General features: G+C 45.9%; 1 protein-coding gene across 4 annotated transcripts in view; it reads left to right on the top strand.

Annotated features, from left to right (window-relative positions):
• The window catches only part of RNFT2 (ring finger protein, transmembrane 2), a 39,486-nt gene extending 15,379 nt beyond the window's left edge, over positions 1-24,107 (top strand). For all 4 annotated transcript variants that reach the window (XM_034790754.1, XM_034790757.1, XM_034790753.1 and 1 more), the window contains 6 exons: positions 1,370-1,523; positions 12,451-12,600; positions 18,467-18,532; positions 19,720-19,821; positions 20,701-23,211; positions 23,925-24,107. In XM_034790754.1, the coding sequence (XP_034646645.1) occupies positions 1,370-1,523; positions 12,451-12,600; positions 18,467-18,532; positions 19,720-19,821; positions 20,701-20,835 (607 nt within the window). In that variant the 3' untranslated portion in view covers positions 20,836-23,211; positions 23,925-24,107. The remainder of the gene's footprint in view (positions 1-1,369; positions 1,524-12,450; positions 12,601-18,466; positions 18,533-19,719; positions 19,822-20,700; positions 23,212-23,924) is intronic.
• Positions 24,108-24,154: the final 47 nt, after the last annotated feature.

Raw genomic sequence — 24,154 nt, 5'->3', positions numbered from 1 at the left:
CTTTTTGTTATGTTTTTGCTTTTCACATGAGAGCGTGTGGTGGACAGTAATAGTGACAAGAAGCCCCTTGTGGCTGCTGAGGAAGGACCTGATTTAATTGGTATCCCATGCAGCGGTTTCCTGAAGTACTGGTACTCTAGGCTCCTCCTACCTAAGGAGCAAATATTCAACTCAGTGTCCAGCCCGAGTTGCTGGACTGGGGGATGGCAGGAGGAGGAAAAAGAGAGGCATCTTTCTGCTGCTCTCTGAAGTTTGTTCTAGCCCATGGCGGAAGTAGACTTGCACATTCTCTAATGCAGGTGCAGGGGTTAATCGGAGCATGGTGCTGCAGCGGATACTCTGACCCTACCGCACCCATGCCCTGCTCCTTCCTGTTCAGTGTGAGCTGCTGGGCTGAATGCCTCATGTGGGGCATATACGCCTTGCAAGCCCCCCGGAATCCAGCCTTCTGTCTCTCTGCAGCAGAACCACCCTGGTTTTCAGGTGCAGGGTCTGCGTGCTGAGCCCTGCTGGGTCACTGCTCTCCACCTCCCACTAATTTGTGTTTGCTGGACTCCATGACCGAGCTTGGCTTCCCCTTCCTATAGGTTTGGAATACGTGCACTTCAATAGGAGATGCTGATTCACAGAGCCCAGCTCTTAGTTGGCCTCAAAAGTTTGTGAGCCAGTGTCTCGGTGCAATTACCTCACGCTGAATGGCCCTGAGCATTCTGCTGTGCCTAGTGCGGTGCTGCCCTTGTCGCATGCCTGCCCTGTGTTCCCAGCTAGCTTAGTGCTGTGGAGAATGCTGCCCCGGCAGTAGTTCTGCCTTTGCCAGAATGTGCTTTTGTGGGGTTTCAAGACTGGTCTACACGCACGGGGCTCTTGAATTGGCCTGTGCTGTTCGTACTGAGGAGTGGCAACTACCCCAGCGCGGCTCTGAACTGCAGTGGCGTGCATGTTTCAGATCATTCCCCAGTGGTAAAGATGGAGAGATGTAGGTGGCTTTTCCTTCAGGAATAGGATTGAGTGGGAAAACTTGGGGACCAGAGCTGCTGATATTGGGAACGCCCCCCTGGAGGGAAGTTTCTTTTATCGGCCTGGAGTGCAGGGGTTAACTTCCACCGTAGGCTTTGTGGATGACTGCGTTCCCTTTACTGAAAATGGGCAAGTCTGAAGCCATTGACCTCAGTGGGGCTGGATAAGAGCAGGCATGGGTCAAAGTCCGGAAGGGACTAACCTGCTGACCTTGCTCCTGTTACACTTGATCTAAAGAACCTGTGCTCATGTTTGGTGGAGTCCCTGGGCCCATTCTTTGTACTGGAGCTTTGATGAAGGGGAGATGATGGGCCATTCGTTAATGTTTGGGTCTTGCTGTTCTGCTTTTCAGCCTGATATTTCTGAAACCCAACCTGGAGAGTCTGGATTTCTTTGACCTGATGTGGACTGTGGGGATCACGGACTTCGTACTGAAGTATCTCACCATCTCTTTGAAATGCCTGGTCGTTGCCCTGCCTAAAATCATTCTGGCTGTCAAGTCAAAGGTAAAGGACTCCGCTTTCTTCCTGGTCCTTGTCTGATGGGAGCCACCCAATAAAACCATGCCTCTGAGGTTAGATACAGATTCTGCTTGGTTCTTGCCTGGGTGTGCAAAGGAAAGGGAGCCTCCATTTCCCAAACCCCTTGCATGATTTGTGTAAGGATCAGACAGATTTTCACTCCCATGTTCAAGGTAGGGTGGGGGGCTGCTGGTTCCCTCCCTCCCAGAACTGCATATTGCCCCAAAAAGGGAAGGGGGGAGGTGGGGCTATAGCCAACAACAATGGGTGAGAGTGAAACACTTTGCTACAGGCTGTGGGCAGTTTGCACTATCTAGCCTTTTGTGAACAAACCGCCCGCCTCCCCTCCTTCCGCTGGAAAAACAGTGGATTAAAGTGATAAAAATTGTATGTTTTGTGGAAGACAAGCATCCTTATCTGTGTAACTGATAACACCTTAGATTGTTTAAATGGAATTTTAGAAATCTGATTTACCATGTATGTAGTAGAACTGGTCAAAAATTTTCAAATATCAAAATTTTGATGAAAATGTGATGTTAGGGAAGAAAAAATCACAGAAAGTTTTGGTAAAATTTTTGCACCAATTTTCCTGGGTTATTTTTTTGACCGACTGTAGAGCTGGTAGCAACTTTTCTGATATGTATACTTATTAATTGATACAATCTCTCTTCCTTCCCTCACCAATCTTTTTTTTTTAACCTGAATTCTAACATCACTCACTGTGTACAATGAAACGAAACAAGCCAGGGTCACTTCATGTTTAGAATCCATTTCATTTTATGGACTTGGTTTCCTGATGTGCTATTGCATCTGAATTCTTATGGCAGGTGAATGTTTGTTTAAAAAAAGTGGTTTCTAATTTTGGGCACTGAACCTGAGGCGCCCCCAAGGGGCTGATCTTCAGAGATGCTGGCATTTTTCCTTCCGAGTCAGTACTTATCCAATCCCCCAGCGTGTTCAGGATCCATTATGCTGCTGTGATTCTTGGATGAGATGTGAAACTTTGGTTCTGAGCTCTTGTGTTCACTGCAGACCTGTAACGCTCTTTTTATTTTATTGTTTTACAAGAATAGATGTGTTAACCCAGGTGTTCTGGGAACGTTCCAGCTTAAATAATTACTTTATATCACCCTAAAGGTTTGTCTGCATACAGGTTGAAGCAGTACACCACCTCCTTCCTGTGTGGATGCAGTTATATGGGTGTGAAGGTGCCTTGTATGGTATAGCTTATCCTTGTACAGGAAGGGGAAAAAGCTATATCGGCACCTTTGCACCCAAAGTAGGAGCGGTACCTATTTAACTATTTCAGTAGAAAATTGCATCCCTAACTGAAACTGTTCCATCGATACTGAAACTGTGTGTAGACCAGGTCTCAGAGTATGATGTTTTTCACTTCCTGTCCTAAACAGTTGTGTAAAATGCCTGTTCACGATTAGAGCTGTCATGTTCTCCTTGCCCCCACCCCCGACCCATCACCAGTGGTGGATGTGGTAAGTAGAGCTTGTGGATCGGTTAAATTTTGGTTGCCTTTGGAATGAAAGACACGATAGAAATGCAAGATATTACTGTCCTCATCCCTCACTGAAAGTCTCAGGCAAAGCAGTTAAAGGAAATTTTTAAAGCGGGAATAGTTATGCTTACAAATAACATGGGTGGCAAGGGAGTTAAGCTGTTTGTTCCTGCGCACCAGGGGTACTTGAGATGGTTATTAATTGATCTCTGGCGATTGTCCAGTTCTTTTTTTTTTTTTCTATTATTGTTATTATTTTATTTTGGGAGATTAATGTGCTGGGTCAGGGCATAATCCAGCTTGCAAAAAAAGTGATGCGACTAGTCATCCCAAGATAAATTGCTGCACTGGAAAAGGTTCACAGCCTTTGCTTGCTTGTCTGAGAGCTATCCCAAGTACTCATTAATCCTTGTCGGGGGAGAAGAAAGAGACTGGGTCTTTATTTGCAGCTACAGTGGGAGGCTGGTAAGATCACATCTGTCAAGGGCCCATAATGGCTTACAGCACAGATGCTTCATTTTTAATACCTTTTTCTGCACAGTGATATTTCTCCAATTTTTTTTGAGTCCCTTTTTGTCTTGAGATGTTGTTGATGGTTTCTCTGTCCCTTGACATCTGAGGCTCTGTTGCTATCACTTAATCATGGGTTTACACATACACATACACACACACACCCATAGTTCTCTCTACATCCATCAAGCCATTTGGGGCTGTGATCTGTTCTGATCTTAAAAACTAAGCAGGATCGGATTAATGGGAGACCTCTTAAGAAAAACCCAGCTCACTACAGGAAGTGCTGTTAGTGATGGAGTCGAGCGCTTTTTGCTGAGCTGATGCCCCAGCGTAGTTTTAGGGGGCAATGAGATGCTGGAAGCCCCATTGGCAGAGGAGAACCTAAGCTCTCGTCCACTTAAGAGTATTGAAGATCCTATGGCACCTTAGGTGCATCATCCTTAGAGGATGTCTATGCTGCAGCTGGAAGCCTGCCTCCTAGCCTGGGTAGATAGCTCAAGCAAAGCTAGTATGTCTAGCACACTGAAAATGGATGTTGCAGCCCAGGCTACCTGCCTGAATACAAGCCCGTCCAATCCCCAAGGTCCAAACTGGAGTGGCTAGCCTGTGCCACAATGTTCATGCTGCTATTTTTAGCATACTAGCTCAAGTGAACCTAGAAAGTGTCCGTCTCCCTACGCTGGGAGGCATGCTCCCGTTTGCAGTGTAGACATACTCTTGGTGTTTTGGCCAAAATCCATTCGAGGTATTTATAGTCTGACCGCTCCTCTTGCAACGTCAGCCGGATATGGTATGCTTCACTTTCTGCCCAAAATTATTAGTATGGCGCTGTTGTTTTCAGTTTAAACAGCTGCTGCTTTCCATTTCATGGATGGCTGCAGCCTAATGGTGAGAGGTGTGAGTCTTATCTATATGTGGCTAATGTAGCAAAATGCTTTGGGATCCTTCAAGGTGAAAGCTACCAGAGGAATGTCCACTTAAAATCACAGAGGAGAGATGGATGCTTATTTCAGCTGCCATGAGATAATGCTGGTGCTACTGGATTCTTCCTCCTGATCAAAGCAGTGGTTTCCAGCTGCCAGGACCAGGACCAGGAGTGGAGAACCTCATGCCACCAGTGAAAGAGAAGATGTAGTTCAACACCATGGAGAAGGCAGTGGAGAGAAGGGGGATTTTCTCCTGCGTTTGCTGGCAGTGCCTCTCTGGTGTTCAGCAATGGGTGTAGTGAAACTTGCTAACTGGGATCTAATTCACAGGCTTTTATCTTTCTCAGTTTGACTTCAGACCAGTCACTTTCAGATTCGTCCCATCTTTCTGAGTCTAAAACTACTCTGGCTCTTCTGGCCTCTCCTCAAGATTTTCCCACCCTTCATCAAAGTTCCCAGGCTTTTCTGAACATTATGTGGCTTTCCCCAATGCTCTCTTTCTCCTCTTTTACTTGGGCATGTAGAAAATCCTTGGGTTTGCAGGGAGACTGGGAAGAGAGGTTTGATGAAAGGTTTGATAAGAGGTAGGGAGTAGTAGTCTGATCCAGGCCAGGAACCCGGGAATTCTTGAGTTCTCATCTCATCCCTGACACTTTGTGTCCTTTGATAAGTCACTTACAAGTTTTCAAATGGGGCTTCTGTCCTGAGTGGCCAACTTGAGATAGCTTGGCCCTGACTTTCAGAGGTGCTGAATACCTACCATTGGGACTACTCACAAGGGCACGGACTTAGGTGCATGCATGAATCTTTTCAGGACCAGGGCCCAAACACAATGGGTCATATTAAATGCCCTGGAAATTTGGGAGTATTTGGGTCCAGATCTTTAAAAGGAGTGACAAGTATTTATTAATACTATTATTTCATTAAAGTGCTTTAAAACAATTGAGCCATTGGATTTTTTCCCCTTGTGTTTATTTTTTTCCCCCTTGAAATGGAGCTTCTGGTTTCCATGATTCTCCTGGGTGATACAAAACAGGACCAGGAAAGCCCTTTTGCCGCACTGCCATTTCAAGATGCCATGAAGAAAATTTGCCCCCATCCATTGTTTAAAAGGCTCCAGCAATCAAGATTCCTAGGATGGACGTTTGCCCCTAGTAGAAGCCTGGTTCCTTTCTCTCTTACCTCATGCGTTTTTGCATCGTTTTCTCTCTTTTTTTGTTGTTTTTTCCCCTTTATTCCATTCCATGGAAGAGCAGCAAAGATTGTTTAATAGCCACATGGGGCGTGGAGGGGGGGGGTCTCACATGCACCTGGGATTTCCTAATCTGCAGTCTTCAGTAAGTGAGTCTTTTCTATTTATTTACTTCTAATTCCACACCCACCAAGCTGTCGTTCCTTAGCCATGAAAATGAAAAGCTGCCATTTATAGATGTACCACAAGGGAGGCCTTCGCAGGCCACATGCCTCCTGCAGTTTAATTTACTTTCATTCATTTTATATTGAACCAAATGATATTTGTTGGGTTGTTTTTTTAACAGAGAGCTTTCAGCACGTGGGGTGGCAGCCAAGCCCCCCTCCTGTGGAAATTAGGAACCCAGCTGCTATTTAAATTTCTGCTCTGCTCCTTTGGGCTTTTTTAGGGGGCAAAAAAGAGGCCTTTTTAACACTGTGGGTAATTTACATTCTGTCATTATAGGCCTGCTCCTGCTCCCATTAAAACTCCCCACTGGCGTCAAAGGTGCAGGATTGGACCCTGTGCCTGAACTTGCCACCCTTCCACTGCTCCATTCAGTTCAGTCTCCGTTTACTCTCTTCCCCGCTCCTCATGGCATGGCAATAGCTTGTCTCATGATCTGTGGCTTCAGCGCTGGCCTGGACGCAGTGTGGGAGACACGGTGGGTTCTTTTGTGTAACTCACATTCCATGACTAAGTTTTTCCCAATCCTCTCCAGCAGCGTGACTGAAACACAATGGTTTGTTTCCGATAGCGGTGCTAGCCAAGCGTGTCGTTCCTCTCCCATCCTTGATGACACCTGAATCTGCAAAGGAAGAGATGACTCAGACATTCACGTGATACAGCTCGTTGCTGGCAACAAACTATGCCTTGATCACCACAAAGCAAGGGTTTAGGGTGCTTAGTGGTATCTGAGTGCCTCACATAACGCCCTTGTGAGGTAGGGCAGTGCTATTATCCCCATTGTACAGATGGGAACCAGGCACAGAGTGGTCCAAGGTGTTTGTGGCAAAGCAGGAATTGGACTCAGATCTCTCAGATCCTACACTAATGCTCCACTCATTGGATCTGTCCTTTCTCTCCTTCACTGGGAACCATATGCAGATTCTACAGCAACTTTCCCTAATTCAGGAGCTGTGGCTGGAAGAGATGGGACTCTGCCTTAGAGGGGCATTTTATCCTTTTCTTTCTTGCAGGAAAAAGTGGCTAAAACACAGGACTGGGCATCACAGAACTGGAGCTCTGTCACCAGACTCCCTGCGCGATCTTTGGAAAGTCACGAAAGCCGCCATTTTCAGAGGTGGCCACTGATTTGGGGGTACCTTAGTTTTTTGACGTGCCAACTTGAGAGATCTGGGGCCTGATCTTCAGAAATGCTGAGCCCCTACAACTCCCAATGACTAGGCAGAGGTCCAGTGGGAGTTGCTCACGTTTACTGAAATTGAAAAAAGAAAACCCCTTTTGATTTATTCATAGTTAGCCTGCGGTGAGTTTTCACCTGCCTTTACATAATGGCAACAGTCTTTTCTTTTCTTTTCATCCTACCCAACCTGTTTCCTTCCTGGTGCTGGCAAAGAGGCTCTAAGGGAGAGGGCTTTTGGTCAATCTCCCTGCTGTCCTGTGGTCTGAAAGTCAGCTGGTTTCTCTTAGAGATTTCTTCAGCATCCTCTTCTTTTAGGATATGTCCTAACAGTGCTGGCAACTGGGCGAGGGTGACTTAGAACTTCTCCAGGGTGACAGTCACAGTTTACAGTTGTCTCATTGTGACGCACGCATACACACCATTAAAAGAACATGAAGGTTGCAAAGTCAAGCGCTCAGAAGTTAGGAAATACCAGAGTTAAGGTTGCCCATACAACCTCATTTTGGCCCGTTTGCACATATGCGTTACGAAAGTCTTTAATTACATGAGCACATGCTATTTTCTCCACAGGACCCCTCACATTCAATGCACTGGCTCAGCCTGCTCTGGGAATGAATCAGGGTTGTGTAGTGAAGGATGCTGTTCTCTGTAGGTCCTCTGCTTCATTTCTTGCAGAAGTTGGAAGTGAATGAGGCGAGGGTGGCTTCATGGTTAAGGCAGCTGAATGCTACTCTGGAGAACTGGATTCTTTCTCTCCCTCTGCCACAGAGTGCCTGTGCGATGCTCGGCAAGTCACTTGAATAGACTTTTCACAGGTAGTCAGTCAGTGCGTGGTCCTCGTTTTCAGGGTGCCTGGTTTGAGACTCCATGGGCTGATTTGCTGAAATGCTGAGCTGCAACTCAAGTCAATGGGAGCTGCGGTTTGAACAGATAAAGTGCTAATGGGAAGCACTCAGAAACATTGGGTCCTAGGCCTCTCAAACGGGGCACCCAAAATTAGTGGACACTTCTGATCTTAGTCTCTCTGTGCCTCAGTTCTGCATCTGTGAAATGGGAATAACACCCTCTTACCTCTCTCCTGGGTGTTGTGAAAATAAATTAATGTTTGTGACACATTCAAATACTGTGGGGATGAGAGCCCTAGAAAAGCCTGTGTGAAAATTAATAATTCTGGCTTCAGAGCAGGGTTTAAACGCTGTGCAGTAAATGAGGCCTGAGGTCATACATGGAATGACATGAAGACAAAATATTGAATAGCTGTTCGTTAAATGAGCACCATCCATCCTGTGCACTGAATGAAGCAGAGGACTTGTGAGGAAAAAAGTATGTGATCATATAATTAAAGACTGTATCATAATGCATACACACATGGGGTCTGAATGAAGGTTGTACAGGCAACCTTAATTCTGGCATTTCCTAACTTCTGACAGTGCAACCTTCATAATATTTTTTTCCCTAGTTTTGTGTGTAATTTCCTCTGTGGGGAGGGGGAAGGAAAGTGAAAAAAGAAATTCCATTATGTCTCATCACCTTTAGATCTACCACACAGACCTTTGCCACTTGAGCTAGTAGAGTAACTGACAGCAGTAGTAGGTTGTCATCCTTTATGTGGACCAGCACCAGAGGGAAATGAGGCACAAACTTTGCTAGTGAGTTTCACAGATAATTGCTGACAGTAGAGGAATGGTGAGACTTTGGGATCTTGGGTTCCATTCCAGACTCTGGAAAAGAGTGTTCTCTAGTGGTCACAGACCCTTCTGTCCCCTCCAATTTGTCACTGCTCTAATCCTATTTCTTCCCCATCACTGACTCCCCATCCCATTCCCAGTCTCCACTCCTCAAGCTTTTTATCCCAGATCCAATTTCCTTTCCCAACCAGTTCTAGTCCCTGCTCTACTTCAGCTCCCTGTCCCAATTTCTCTTTCTCTTCTTTTCCCCTCCCCTCAACTTTTCCCCTCTACGTTCTACCCGTGCACTTTCCTCCTCCTCCTCCATACTGGACACCAGCCAGGAGTCAGAGAGAGCACAGGAGAGACAGAAGCTCTGCTCATAGTTCTGGTTCCTTGCCCCACTCTGTCCTGGAGCAGGTGAGAACTGCAGTTTCAGGAAAAGTCCTCCTCAGCCCTGGCACTCCTGGTCTGGAGCATGCTCATCTGCTCTGTTGGGATGGGACTTGTGCAATCCAGTCACACGAAGGAGCAGTAGGGGGCTGGCGAATGCTTGGTGCGGACAGAATCCTCAGATTTTTGGTGTCGCTCTAACAAGTCTCTAAAAAGCATGTACGAAGGGAGATTTTTTTTCAAAGGCTTATAGCTTAGCCCAGATTTGTGAAGATTGTGATGGGAATAGCAAAAGGCATACCCTGACAGAGGCCAACTCCAAAGTGAGAAGGTGCTGGACCTTCTTAACGAAAGGGTTGTATGACTGATTTATTTTTAACGCTGGTGAAGCAATGGACTTTTCCTTCACCTCATTATCAGAAATGGCTGAAATTTACAAATTAAATAAATAAATAAATAACCTAGAGCCTGAGGCGGACACGTGGCATGGAAAATTTCAGCCCAAATGGTTAAAGTTCAGCAAAGTTTTATGAGCAACTGGAAACAGGCTCTTAGAATGGGACATGTCTGCCAACCTTAATAATAGGCAGCACTCACAATGCTGCCTGTAATAAGTTATGGACATCAGAAATTCTGAATTTTGCAGCTGAGGGTAAAGGAAACTATATACCTGCTAAAAGAGAGGGACCGCACTTCTTTTCAGGCTCCTATCTCTGCCAGTGTTTTGTGGCTATTTTGAGATTTTTCCCTAAATTTAAAAAGAGGCCAGTGTCACAAGTAAATGTCCTGGAGGGTTGAGACTTGGTGCATCTGATGGGTACAGGCTCTGTACTCCATGCTCCCAGAAGGCAACGCTTTTAATTTTGTTGGGGCAACATTTCATATGGCATTCTTTCCTTTTATTAAGTCTCATTTCACTATCTTTGTAGCTGCACCCATCATGGCTGTGATGATATTGTATCCGGTTGCAGGGTTCTCTTGGATGGTCATTCTGGTGGTGAGAGTCATCCAGGATGGTGCATACCCATTTCATGCTGGTAGCTGCACTCCTTTGGGGCTGTTAACACATCTCCAGGCTGCTGAGATGTCCTCCAGTTACCAGTAAAAACCCGTGGGAAGTGCTAGCCTAGAGGAGGTGACTGAGTTGGAATTACATTAACACTTCTTAGCTTTACAGGAGTGGAGGCACCGTAGTTAACAGAATCAGAATCTTCCATTTGCTGTAAGTCCATCTCTGCCTCTTCCTACACTTCTGCTCCCTGGCCAGAGCTCACCTGAATGTTTCCCAGCCCTGTGCTCCACCATCGGGAAGCTCAGAAACTCTGCAGGAGCTTAGTTTTAGCCCTGCCCAGCTCCCGAGCTTCACAGGAGTGAGGTTCCTCTTGTTATCCCATAGCTTCACAGAAGGCATCTGAAATCTTTGGAGGATCAAGTGTTGACCTGTACCAGGACAGTCTGTTACGGATGCTGAACTGGATGAAGGAAAAGTCCAAGTCTGGTGGGAGAAGCAGCAAAGTGGATTGCTTTAGGAATTTGCAGTGCATTTTACTTGCCAGTTGTTTTCATCAGGGTTGGAGAGTGAGTGTGTGTGTGTGTGTGTGTGTGTGTCTGTGTCTGTGTGTCTGTGTGCCTATGCTGCAGGAAGTGATAGACTAGTCATTAGCAAACTGCGACCCTCTGTCACAGGGGCTTATGAAATAAATGATGATCATACTGAAGCGTGAGTCTGGTGAGAGAGCCTTTCGTGCTAATTTAATAAATTGCTTGCATTTAGAATCCCATATTGTTGCTGTTACATTTTTGCTATATGATGCCACATGGGATTAAAAAGAGGAGGGATGGGGGAAGGGGAAAAAAAGCCCAGGTCCTTTAGCAACCGCTGGTGTGACCTCACTCGCTGTCCCAGGGGGGATATGAGATCATGAGAATGCCAGAGCTCTCTGAAGGATTCGATTTGTTCAGCACAGCGGGACAGCCTGCCAAGTGATCTCATCTCTGAGACCCAGAGGGAGGGTGCTGACTGCTGCTTTCTTCCTGGACTGCAGAGGACTGAATCCCTGCACCCCACCAATGGCGATTAATGACAGCGACCTGTGATGACATCGTCAACGATACTGTTACTGTGATGCACGCAGCAAAATTCTAGGGGAATTTTTCCCATCCCTCCCTACCTATCCTTATCAAATCCAAAATCTTGACATCTTAAAATTTAACTTTTAGGAGTGTTAACGCCATGACAGCTGATCTGTTGGTTTATGTTTACGACCCCTCATCCCACTCCTTTGCCCTGACATCAATTCTTCCTTCTAAACAATGAGTGACAACACAAACTCAGATCCTCATCAAGGCTGGGAGACCCAAAATTAGATCCTACTTATGTGGTCAGCTTCTCGGTGCTGGTTCTCACTGCTATAGAGTGAAAGAAAATGTGGTTAGAAAACATATTTCTGTTGCAGCCTCCTGGGGTTACGAGAAACCTGAAGGTAAACAATGAGGCCTTGATGGTGTCCTTTGTAAGAACAAATGGTTTCAAATCTAGAGGAAATACCAAGATGAGAGGATTGTTTCAGTAGACGTTTAAAAAGGGGATAGGGCCCATTCCTGCAAAGTGCATGGCTCCCTAATGTAGAGCAGATAGTTGGATGAATTCTCTTTCCCAATACAATTCTTGGGAGGATTAAGCAACCCTGAAACTAAAGGTTGTATTTCAGAGCTGGTCTTTGTGTCTCAGAGTTTGTATCTGAGACAGCACACACTGCGCAGAAGGGAATGCTGGAAAGCAAGGGAGGGCCTGTTGCAATTTGATTCACCAGGATTCTCTGCAAAATAGGGAGACCAACCTGGTTGTACAATAGTAATTCTCTGCCTTCAGCACAGTGGTGGGACCAGGGAAGGAGAAACATGTCTTGTACTCCTCTTCCTATTTATTAGTATTATTGATCATACAACGATGCCTACAAGCCAGTGCCCTATCAGCACTATACAAACATATAGCAAAGAGAGAGTCCCTGCCCTGAGAAGCAAATGTAAGACTGTAGACAACAGCTGGATAAAACAAACCGCCCGGGGGAGCACAAGGAAGCAGTGAGAAGATACTTTTCCCTTTCTGGGCACTAAATTAGATGGCAGTGAAGAGGGCAATGGTTGCAACTCACCAATACCAGTGTGTGCAACCATTAGTAAAGTGCCTGAGAGGCTAATGGACATGCAGAACTCATCATAGCGCGAACTCTCACATCTGAGCCTTTCTCTTCTCCTTTTGGGCCCCTGGCAATGATGATAATTTGTATCATTTATGTTTTACAGGGGAAGTTTTATTTGGTTATTGAAGAGCTGAGCCAGCTGTTCCGTTCGCTTGTCCCCATCCAGTTGTGGTACAAATACATCATGGGGGATGATGCATCCAGCAGCTATTTCCTAGGAGGGATCCTGATCATACTGTATAGTCTCTGCAAGGTAAGGAGATGCCTGGTGAGTAAACGTTGTATAGAGCAGCAAACTCCCTGATTTTTATTTTTTATGATTCAGAAATAAACTCTTTAAAAATGTACTATTTTAGACACTTATATGGCCCCCATTAGTGTTGTATCTGAGCACTTCATGCTCTTCAAAGAGTTTTATCCACCCAACACCCATGAGAAGTACTATTATCCCCACTTTGCAGATGGTAAAACTGAGGCTCAGAGAAATTTAAAACAGTGGCCTAAGGTTGCACAGGAAGTCTATGTGGAGCTGGGAATTGAATCCTGGTCTTCTGAGGGTGTGCCCTACTTGAACAATTAGACCACAGCAAGCTGGGGTATGAATCCTGCCTCTCACTGGCCTGCCACTGTCTGTCTGTGTGCACCGTACTGATGTGCATTAACAGTTCCTCAGAGCACTTTGCTCTAGCTCCGAGTGCTCTAGCTAACTGTTCACACATCTCAGCAGGGTTCGCACGGACAGTGAGACCACAGCAGACTCGTGCGAGAGAGATTTACAGCTTGCCACAGTCTAAATGTTCATGTAGGCAAGCCCTGCATATCAGACTGGCACCTTAATCGCTGGACCATCCTTCTGCCTGTTACATTTATGAAAGCAGCCATGCCTAGTTATGTGCCTGTGAGGACATCATACTAGTGCAGCCAGAGTGAGAGCTCGGACTGATGGACATCGGTTTCTGGAAGATACTGGATTAACTCCACTGGAGACTGAGGCTGGCATCCCCACCAGCACGATGGATCTTGTCCAGACGGGAAGAGTCCGCCATTTTTCTTAATGACAATAACCAGGCTCTAGAGCAGGATTGCATTTACAAGCATAAACGTTAGGCCCCAGACTAAGAGATGAGCAAATGGACTAAATTTCTCCCTCTTTTGGAGGAGGTTTCTGGGAGAGGTGTGTGTGTGTGTGTGTGTGTGTATAAAGGAGTTTCTCCTCTTCCTCTCTGCTTTTCACTAGAGGCAAGATGAGGGAAGAGAAGTGAGTTTTGCAGTTAATTTTGAAGGATGTAAGGTCCTTCATGTGATTCTCACCATCGCCTTGTGGTGGTTGCTGAGCAAGCTGTGTGCCCTGCTTTCATGAGTCTGACCTATGCTGCTGATGGTTTTCTTATTCCTGTGGAACATAACTCCCAAGGGAGGTCCTGCTCTCGGGTCATTGGTCTGTCGCGATGGATGACCTTCAGGATGAGGACTGAGATCGTGACGTTTACCCAGTTCTGTCTGGGGAGCCAGTGTGGTGATTCGAGTGCTGCAGTGCTATGTTCTTTGTGGCTAACGTTGCTAAGGAGGCGAGCTGCTGTGTTCTGGACAAGCTGGAGTTTTCTAAGATCAATGTGTTCAAGTACAATGAGTTGTGGTAGAAATCACAAAGGCATGGATTGCTTTGCCCGGGTCCTGGACAATTACAGATGGAAAATGCTGGTTTGAGCAGCTGTAGCTGTCGAAGTATCTAGAAGTCCAGTGAAGAGTCCAGGAGAACTCCCAGGCTATGAACTGAATTGATTAGTTGATGGCAGACTCACTCAGTGTTCAGAGATGTTCTCATGAAGACCAGATCTTCACCAGGGTTTTTCTTACCCCTCCATCGTCACCTTTGCCTTGCTTGCGCTTAGCTTTGGCCAGTTGTCTTCCTCCACTTACTGGTATATTGGCCAGGCACTGAGATAGTTGGACAGTAGTGATGAATAAGATGTAGGCATGGGGTTGTCCACATATTGTTGACATTTTGAGTCTCGATGTGTTACTGTTTCCCCCTGTGGCTTCATATAAAAAACAATAGAAGAGGATGCAAGACAGTCTAGGGCCTTGAGAGACTTTTCAGATGAACTGTCTGGTAGCACAAGGAGAAGTTGCCCATCACCATTCTCTCTGAGTGCAGCCTCAGAGCAAAGAGTGCAGTCAGCTCTGGGTTTCCCCATCAATTCCTGCTCCTCCTGTGAGGCAGGATAAAAGTATAGTGTAATCAACAGTACTGAATGCAGAAGGGTCGAGTGCAGTGGTTCTCAACCTATTTACCATCGTGGGTACCCTATGCAGCTCTCTCTGTGTTATGTGGGCTGCATCCACACAGTGTATATGCTACCTGTGTGGCCCTGAGGATGTAACATGGGCCGCAGCTGTGTGCTGATTGGGCAGCGAGTTGAGAACCACTGGTCTAGTAATAGAATAAATCTCTCCCGTTGCCCCCGTATGGACAAAACGAGTAGTGCCGTTTCCATTCAGTGTCCTCACCTGAAACCTGGCTGATAGAGGTGCAGGAGCTGAGTGGGGGACAGATGTAATTGAAGACTGCTCTTGGCATGCTTTCCGTTAGTTTGCTCAAGAAAGGCAGGCTGAATGCTGAGCCTATAGCCTTGTGTAAACTAAAAAGGTGCATCACTGATTAAGTTAAAACAGTGTAAGCCTCTTGTGTGAACACTCTTAAATCAGTCTGTCCACATAAGAATTTAACGGAAATTGTTTTTTAAACAGATTTTCTTAAATCAGTGCCAGTTGCTCAGCTAGACACAGCCTAAGTCTGTAAAGTCCAGAGATAGCTGCTGCTTATAATAGATTTGTATTGCCTAGATGGCGCCATTTGTGCTAGGTATTGTACAAACATGAATGAAAGACATTCCCTGGTGTAAAGAGATTACTAGATAAATGGTGGGAGGGGAAACTGAGGCACAGAGAGGGGAAGTGACTTGCTCAAGGTCATAGCAGGTCAGTGGCAGAACCAGGACTCCTGAGTCCCAGTGCAGTGCCTATCCACTGGACCGCACTGCCTGTCTGTGCTCTCCACTGTGCTTTTGGAGGACTGAACTATTTCATGTTGTAGGGTGGTAGGAAGCTTCCCTCTTCAAAAGTGGCATTGACTGTAAGCTTCCAGGAGGGGACCTAAGCGATCCTATGTGTCCTTCCTGCACCCGGCGGGGCATGGCTTTGAGTCACATGTGGTGACTCTGATTTCTTGTATGCTTCAAGTGTCTCTTGTGTAAAATGGGCAGCGCCTGGGAAAGGGGAAGAGATGTTTCCAGTCCTCCTCATATGGCTCCTGTTGTCTGGAGAGACCATCCCAGGTTCGGGTCATTAGTCTTTATGGCATAGGCTGACATGCCTCCACAGGCTGAGGGGCTGACTTCTGAGGTAGGTGCACGGCAATCTGGATCGATGAAGCGATTGATTGTCCTGAAAAGTTCTCCTAGTTTGTGATTTAGCAGCTGCAGTATCAAAGGAGAATAACGATCTACTGCCCTCCACTGCGGCTCAGGAGTAGCATGGCAAGGGTCCCTTCTGTTGAAGTCTCTCTGCGTATGCTGTTAGCGTGGAAGTTTCTTTCCTTCCTGCTTTATTCAAGGTCCTTGTTGATATACAAGGGCTATGTGGTGGGAGGAGGGACGTCAGTGCACTTACTTCAGAAGAGCACCTTTGTATCCGATCAGGACCTTGCCAGTTCTGCACTGTCCTGCCCATGACACTGCCAAGGCCCGGCTCATAACCAGCACAGAGGTCAGGAATGGGAGGGAACTGCCCCGGCTCTTCTGCTTTAAGCAAATATCTGCTACCTTTAACCAGGAAATATCTGTTTTAAACCTAAGAGCCGGCCTGCAACCATGGCCTCCAGCCTACAGCCTAGTGTTGGGAAAAGCCAAAGAGGTTGGCAAAACATGGCTTGGTTCTCCTCCCATTCTGCGCTGAAGTAAGTTGGGAGTAACTCTGTTGAAGTCAGTAGAGTGAAACCAGTGTAAGTGGGAAGATAATACAGCCCAGTGGCTGAGAGTCCAGGATCATTTAAGGTGCCTTTAGTGTCTGTCAGCCATATACAGGATTTGAGGTACTACGGATTTCAGCTTCCCTTTCACTGGAGACACTGTGTGAGAGGAGTGGGGAGTGGACGGGGAGAGGGAATAGGCTGGTTTACATTTCCAATACAGTGCAGGGAATATTAGATGCTTGGATCCCATTTACAGTCACAGGAGTTGCATGTCTAATTCTTTACCCGACGCATTGAAAATATACCCCTAGGAGTCCACGTGAGCAAAGCCACAAACCACATTAGAAAAACCACAAAAGCCTATTTGGTGCTCAGACCTGCTGTGCTCTTGGCAGTAATCCAGGGCTTAGCTCGACTGTATCACCTCTCCAAGGCACAAAGGGCAGGTCCTGCAGGCTCAGGTTATAGGGAGGTTGTATAGAGCAGCTGGCACTGGTCCTCTCCGTACATATGCCTGGCTTACATGTGAACACAGGGCTGACTTTGGTGCGGGAATCCCAGTTGTTAATATGTATGCAGGCCCATGTCTTAATGCCCTACCAGAGAGAAGAGTCCTGCCCAAAGTGTTACTGGCTTCATTTGCATAGGAGAGGAGCGGGGTTGGGAAAACAGTTTGGAAGGACTGGCTCACCGGCCTGCAGGGAGGGATTTCTATTGCCAAGTCAGGGACCCTGATCTGAGTCCCATCCTAATCTCACTCTCCTTGGACCAGTGGAGGCTGAAGGTACTTGGTGTTGCTTTATGGCTGCCCTTCCAGCTCATTAAGGAGCAGCACTGGCCAGTTGTGAACAAAGGTGGAGCAATTCCTTGGCCAGAAAGATGGTGGCTGCAATTTAGATTTCAATGGGTGGCAAGGGAAACACGCATTGTAGGGAGGATGCTAGAAGAGGCTGTGGGGCCCCAGCAGAGACACAAATAAGCCCCAGAGAGAGAGCATGGGGTTGTGTGAGAGAGAGCTGCTACCTACCATGGGATCATTAACTTTTAAAGATCCGTAACAGTCTGCAGCTCAAGCCCTAGGAGCTGACTGGAAACATTACGGAAGAACCCTTGGAGCCCTTTTATCTGCTGACTGGAAGCATTACTGCTGCCTGCATTTGATTCCACATCTATTGCACGGTGATCTCACTGGCATTCTCTGCAGAGAGCCCACTTAGTCACGGTAACCAAAAAAAAAAAAAACCAACCCCTCACAAAAAAAAAAATCCAGTTTTTCTGATGTGTGTGCATATCATGTAAGTCTAATGCAGTTCTTCATGTTAGGTCTTTCTTTTGCCCTTCCACTCGCTCCATATCCAGACAAATTAGAGATGGAAAAGTCCTGTTATGCCATGCAGCCCCACTCCCTGCTAATGCAGAGCTGTTCCCTATGGGGCCTTTTCTCACATCTTGTCTAGTCTAGTTTGCAGTATGGCTTTCTCTATTTGTCTTGGGAGATTGTCCCACAGGCTGATAGATTAAACTCTCAGAAATGTATCCCTGATAGTCCATCAGACTTTTCCCTTTCTTAGCTCTATCCTCACTGCTATTTTTATGCTAAATAATTTCTCGCCTCCTCGGTATTTATCCCCCTTGAGATATGTAGACAGTTATTGTGTCGTGTCCCCCACCACACGCACTCACTCACCTTTTGTCGCCACTTAGCCAAGCTGTATGTATTTAATCCTTTCATTTTTTCTCAGAAATCAGTCCCTCCAGCCCCCCACCATTTTTGTTGATCTTCTCTGAACTCCTTCCAATTTATAATGAAGAGCCCAGAAATGAATACCATATTCCAGCTATAGTCCCATCAGAGATGTCGAGAGAGTGAGAGAGACTATTTTGTCCCCCTTCCTCTAACGTGAAGTCTCTGGGTATGCAACTTAAAGTAATGGTCCTTTTTATTTACCATATTGCAGTGTCAGCTCATGTCTGTTTCTCTGCTCTTTGTCACACCTCAGTCTCTTTGGGCATTACTGCTTCTCGGGCTCTTTCTTTCCTACGAATATCTGTTTGGACCATCTCTCCCTAGATGTTCTCCAAGTTACAAGACTCTGTCTGTTATCGCCCTGTGAACAGTGTCTAAAGCTAAATGTTTCTATTGCAGTCTTTTGACATCTGTGGCCGTGTGGGGAGTGTCCGGAAGGCACTGAAGGTCCTTTGCACCCCTCAGGTAAGTAGTCAATGTGTGTGGCCAAGTTTCCTTTGTGGCAACATTTTCCAAGTCAAGGTTCAGTAAAGCATTGCTCAGGTTGCCAGATTTATGGTACTTTTGAAAAAAGTCACCCACCACCCCGTGGCTGTGATGGGAAGCCCTACCTAACTTTTGGGTGGGGAAGCAATTCCTGATGTCTGCCCTTTCCCAACAATGTTAATGGAACATTGCATGGCTGGTCTATTGCAAGATGCTGCATCCCTTTTCTGGAAACAGAGACAAGTATGTATGAAATGTGACAGTTAGAGGCGCTGAATAGTATTGTTTGATCCACTGAGTCTAATAAAGCAGCGAGTTGCCGTTTGTGTGTGTGTGTGTGTGTCTGTGTGAGGCAGAGACTTTAAGACATCCCCTGATTTATTATTAAAATAAATACTACCGTATTCGCCCCAAACATGGCAACGTACAGTAGTGTTATGGTGGTATTTACAGCCACTGCTGGAGAATACTGTGGTAGGACCCCGTGGCTTTTCTGCCATGTGGAGTATAGCTATGGGACCAAACACCATGGTACTTTCTCAGCACTTGGCACAGGTAATGTGTATGTTTGGAGACAGTGTGGCCCAATGGATAGGGGACTGGACTATGAGTTGTGACACTTGACTCTCTCATCATGTGGCTTTGGGCAGGTCACTTCACCTCTCTAATTTTCTGTTTCCCCATTCGCACAGTGGGGGTAATGACATACACTCTCCTTTTTATAAAGAGCTTGGAGGTTTGTGGATGAAAAGTGTTTTGGGGATTTTTTGGAGCTAGCTTGTTGTTAGTAGTGTTAATACTTAGCACTTTCTAAGCACCTTCTATCAGTGCTTTGCAAACGATATTGAATTAATCCTTATAACACCCCACTGAGCTCCGTAAATATCATTATCCTTATTTCCCAACTGTAGATACTGTGGCACAGAGGGATGAAGTGACTTACCCAACATTCTGCAACAAAGTCACTGTCAAAGCAGGGTCTAGGACCTTCATCTCCAGACTCCCGCTGTCAGCCACAGTGCAGGGATGTAGCTTAGTTTCCACTGGGCTTTCTTCAGTGTAGAAAAGCTGGGCATGAAAAGAAGCATTTGTGTGCATGTACAAGAACAAACCAGGCAATCTAAACCCTTTTGAACAGAGAGGTTTTTCTTCCCTCTCCCTAACAGACCTATGGAGTCCGTGCAACCAGCCAGCAGTGCAGTGAGGCTGGAGACATCTGTGCTATTTGCCAAGTGGAGTTCAGGGAACCTTTGATCCTTATGTGCCAGGTAAGAACACCAAGCTTGCCAAACCCGTTGTAGGATCAAACTTAACCTCGTCACTTCTAAACATAGCATAGAAATAGACACCGTACCTCCATCTAGTGCCCAGTGGACATCTAAGTCACCAAACACCCAACGTAGTATAGACATAGACACTCCCCTGTAGAGCCGAGAATATAACCAAGATCCCCAAGTCTCTCCATTCCTCTACTGTCAGCAAATATCTGTGAAACTTGCAGCCAATGTGAGTCTCATCCTTCTCTAGTGCTGGCCCACACAGAGAGTCAACAGACTTGAGCTAGAAATAGCTGTGTAGACAGCGCTTCGAAGTTGCAGCTCAGACTTTGAAGCCAACCCCCCTCCATAGGCTTCAAAGTCCGAGCTCTGGCTGGAGCTGCAACTTCGAAGTGCTGCCTGCACAGCTATTTGTACAGCCCCTAGCGCAAGCCCGAGTCTGTCGACTGGGGCTGAGAGACTTGCTGCGACTCCCTTCAAAATGCTGTGTAGACATACCCCTAGGTTTTGAAGAGTCTGGCCCACACCTGGAATTGCACTTTGAAGAGAACAGAGAGCTAGTGCAGCGCACCGAGCCCTGCTGTTATGTACCCAGAGAGACATCCCGCATGTAAGAGAACTATATTTTGGACATGTGTTTCCATTTCTTCATTAAGAGATGCTGATGTTTGAGTTATTGCCTGTGTGGGGCTAGTGTGCTCATATTTGGGTTTATTTTTCATGCAGACGGGTGAGTGAGATCCTACAGGTTGCTCCCTCCTTCTAAACTTGCATTGCTTCCCGTACCAAAGCTTTTCTGTTGCATCTGTGCACTGGGTGACAGGGTTGTTCCCCTCCCCTCAGCCTGACAGAGTCCCTTTTCCTCCACAGCATGTGTTTTGTGAAGAGTGCCTCTGCCTGTGGTTTGACAGGGAGAAGACCTGTCCTCTTTGTCGGTCCATCGCAGTGGAGACTCTGCGCTGTTGGAAAGATGGCACTACCTCAGCTCACTTCCAGGTTTATTAACCCCAACACGTATCAGGATGACCTGTGAGCAGACAGAAGAAAAAGCTGGGAAACTCCTTGCTTCCAAGTATTTAGTGGGTTGTTGTCTCGGTCTTTCACACAGCTCTCTCTCTCCATCCAACCGGGGGAGTAGGCTGGCATGTTGTTACATCTCTAGCAGGGATCAGTCCATTAGCATGAAGAGCCTTCTAAGGAGAGGGAAGGGGAGTGGGTTTTCAGTGCTTCAGAGTCAGAATCCATCCCTGCCACTCTTCACTGCTAACTTGGGCCTGAGGTCCTTGCTTGAACTTGCTGTCTACAGCACAAATTACTCCAGGCTGGCTCCTCTTTGTCTATTCTCTCGGTGTACATAAATGTCGTGTTTTTAGGGAAAACATGATGAGAGTTTCCCATTATATGTGTGTAGTCCATAATATTAGAGGAAAGCTTTCCTCAGCTGACTCGTGAGAGGACAGCAGACTGGAGTTATGTCATTAAACCAGCCTCCTGACTCCCCAGAATCTGTCATCATAAAGTTACATTGCCATTATTGTATTACCTGGGGAAACATGTCAGAGTCACTGCTTCAGTACCACTGGTTCAGAGGTTCATTTAGGGTTCTGGGAGCGGTCGGTGGCCGATAGCCCTGTTGTTGTCATTGATACCATAAAACACATGGGTTGCCATCTTGATCTTTATGAAACCTCAAGAAAAATAGCAGAGGGCCATATTAAAGAGACTAAGAGGGGGTGGCATTTTCTCAGCTTTGAAATGTTTCATCTTTAATGTTCATGGTTGGATTATCTGCTTCCTCTGCAAGTGGGAGAGCTTGGAGAGGTGGGGAGAGATTAAAGCCAGGTCTGAATTTTATTACAAAAGTTCAAGTGCTAATTGAAGGCCATGTAAAGAGATGGTTTTCTCAAACCCAGCCCACAAACTGTATAGAGTTCATTTAAAAAAAAAAAAGGCACCTCATGGTGTTTCCTGGGGATTGGCGTTATTAAAAAACAAAATGGGAATCCAATAACATATAATTTAACTCAAAACTTTCTTCCTAGGCTTGGCTGCTCCGAAGGCTCCTCTCTCAGGGCTGCTCAGCCCAAACCTTAGATCCTCTCTCTCTAGGGAGTCAGCAGAATCCACCTCATTGTTTCCTAGCAGGATTGATGCCTGCTAACAGGGTGGAGTGTTGCATGCAAATGCTACCAGTGTGATACAGACATAAAGAATTTGGATTCTTTCGAGCTTCATTTGAGATGCCCAAAGATGATCCTATAGCTCATCTTAAGATTTCTCCTAGATCTAGGGTGTGTATCTGGATGTGGCCAGCCTGCCTGCAAACAGACAATATTTCGAAATCCCCTATCGTGGTGACAACTCCTCTAATAAAAGCGATCAGTGGCCCCCTCCTTCTATGAGGATTGTGTGAAATAGATGCAGGGTGCATTTTACTTGAGAGGTTGTTCATTATGAGGACCTTGCAGTCGGGTTCCACCATCCTGGGTAGACTGGGACAAACTTTCTCTATTGATAAACCCCATCTCGCCTAAACAAGCAAATGCCTCGGCTTCAGAAAACGCTTTTCAAGGACAGCGGCTTGTACCCTTAATAGGCAAATGAACAGACTAGATGCTGGAGTAGCACAAGTCTGTATTCTGCTGTCACAGTGTCTGTCGAGAATCTTACGCTGGCACTAGGATGCCAGTGGATTTGATGTTTGTTCACTGGCTCTCGAGCTGGAGCTCTCTCTTTCGCTAGACGATTTACTTTTTGCCGAACGCACGGAGAAATGGCCTCATTAAGCAATCATGGCATCTTCCATGCTCATTACTATGGAAATGGCCGTAAGGTTACAATCCCACTTGACTGGATAATCAAGCAGGAGGAACTGTACCTCAGGGAAACAGGGTGGCACGTGTGTATTGGTTGCTTTCCTCCCCTCCTACTGTAAAGCCTCCTTGGGGGGAAAATTAAAGCAAACAGGAGCTAATGGCAACTGGGTTTTGTCTTAACTTTCCTTGGAAAAAATAGGACAAAGGAGAAATGATGGAGGCAGAATCTGAATCAAACCTGAATTAAGAGAGAGATAGGATGAAGGGAGAGGAGAAGAGGCTTTGCCCCACAAAATGAGGTGAGGTGCCTTTGTTAAAAGCCTCTTTAGAAAGGCATGGACTAAGCCGAACAGTCCTCTGGTTGTCTCCAAAGGAAAGGTCTCTTAGATTCTGTAGGAAACAGGAGAGATTTCCAACTGGCATAAAATTTCGACATGTGAATCATAGCCTGGGTGAACCTTTATCTGGGTGGAATGGCAAATTGCTGACTCTGCAAGGAAGCACAGGTGAATGTAGAATGAATGGGTTCAGTTCTGTGTGGAATACCATGGAGTGAAACTGATAGGTTAATTTTCAGAGTAACAGCCGTGTTAGTCTGTATCCGCAAAAAGAAGAACAGGAGTACTTGTGGCACCTTAGAGACTAACAAATTTATTAGAGCATAAGCTTTCGTGGACTACAGCCCACTTCTTCGGATGCATATAGAATGGAACATATAATGAGGAGATATATATACACACATACAGAGAGCATAAACAGGTGGGAGTTGTCTTACCAACTCTGAGAGGCCAATTAATTAAGAGAAAAAAAACTTTAACTTTAACCTGTCTGGTCATTCAGTGACAGACCTGCGGGTGGCTATATTACAACAGAAAAACTTCAAAAACAGACTCCAAAGAGAGACTGCAGAGCTAGAATTGATATGCAAACTAGACACAATCAACTCCGGTTTGAATAAGGACTGGGAATGGCTGAGCCATTACAAACGTTGACTCTATCTCCCCTTGTAAGTACTCTCACACTTCTTATCACACTGTCTGTACTCGGCTAGCTTGATTATCACTTCAAAAGTTTTTTTTCTCTTAATTAATTGGCCTCTCAGAGTTGGTAAGACAACTCCCACCTGTTTATGCTCTCTGTATGTGTGTATATATATCTCCTCATTATATGTTCCATTCTATATGCATCCGAAGAAGTGGGCTGTAGTCCACGAAAGCTTATGCTCTAATAAATTTGTTAGTCTCTAAGGTGCCACAAGTACTCCTGTTCTTCTGATAGGTTAATGTGTAGCTTCTGCTTTCTAGAGTCTCAAGGCTGTTCTGAAAACCTGGTTCCAAGTAGGAGTGACTATTTCTTTGCTTGCCTTTAGGAACTACTGCAAAAATCAGCGTTGTGGGGAATGATGGTGAAGTGTATCAAAATGTTAATAGGAGAAAGATTAAAACTACTGAAGGCATTTGACATTCTGGTTGTAAATAAGCCTTTTTTTGTCTAGTGTTTCCTCCCCT

Source organism: Trachemys scripta, chromosome 15 (genome assembly GCF_013100865.1).
Source record: "Trachemys scripta elegans isolate TJP31775 chromosome 15, CAS_Tse_1.0, whole genome shotgun sequence".
In the NCBI taxonomy this organism is placed as follows: Eukaryota; Metazoa; Chordata; order Testudines; family Emydidae; genus Trachemys; species Trachemys scripta.
This window is presented reverse-complemented; position numbering and strand designations above follow the sequence as displayed.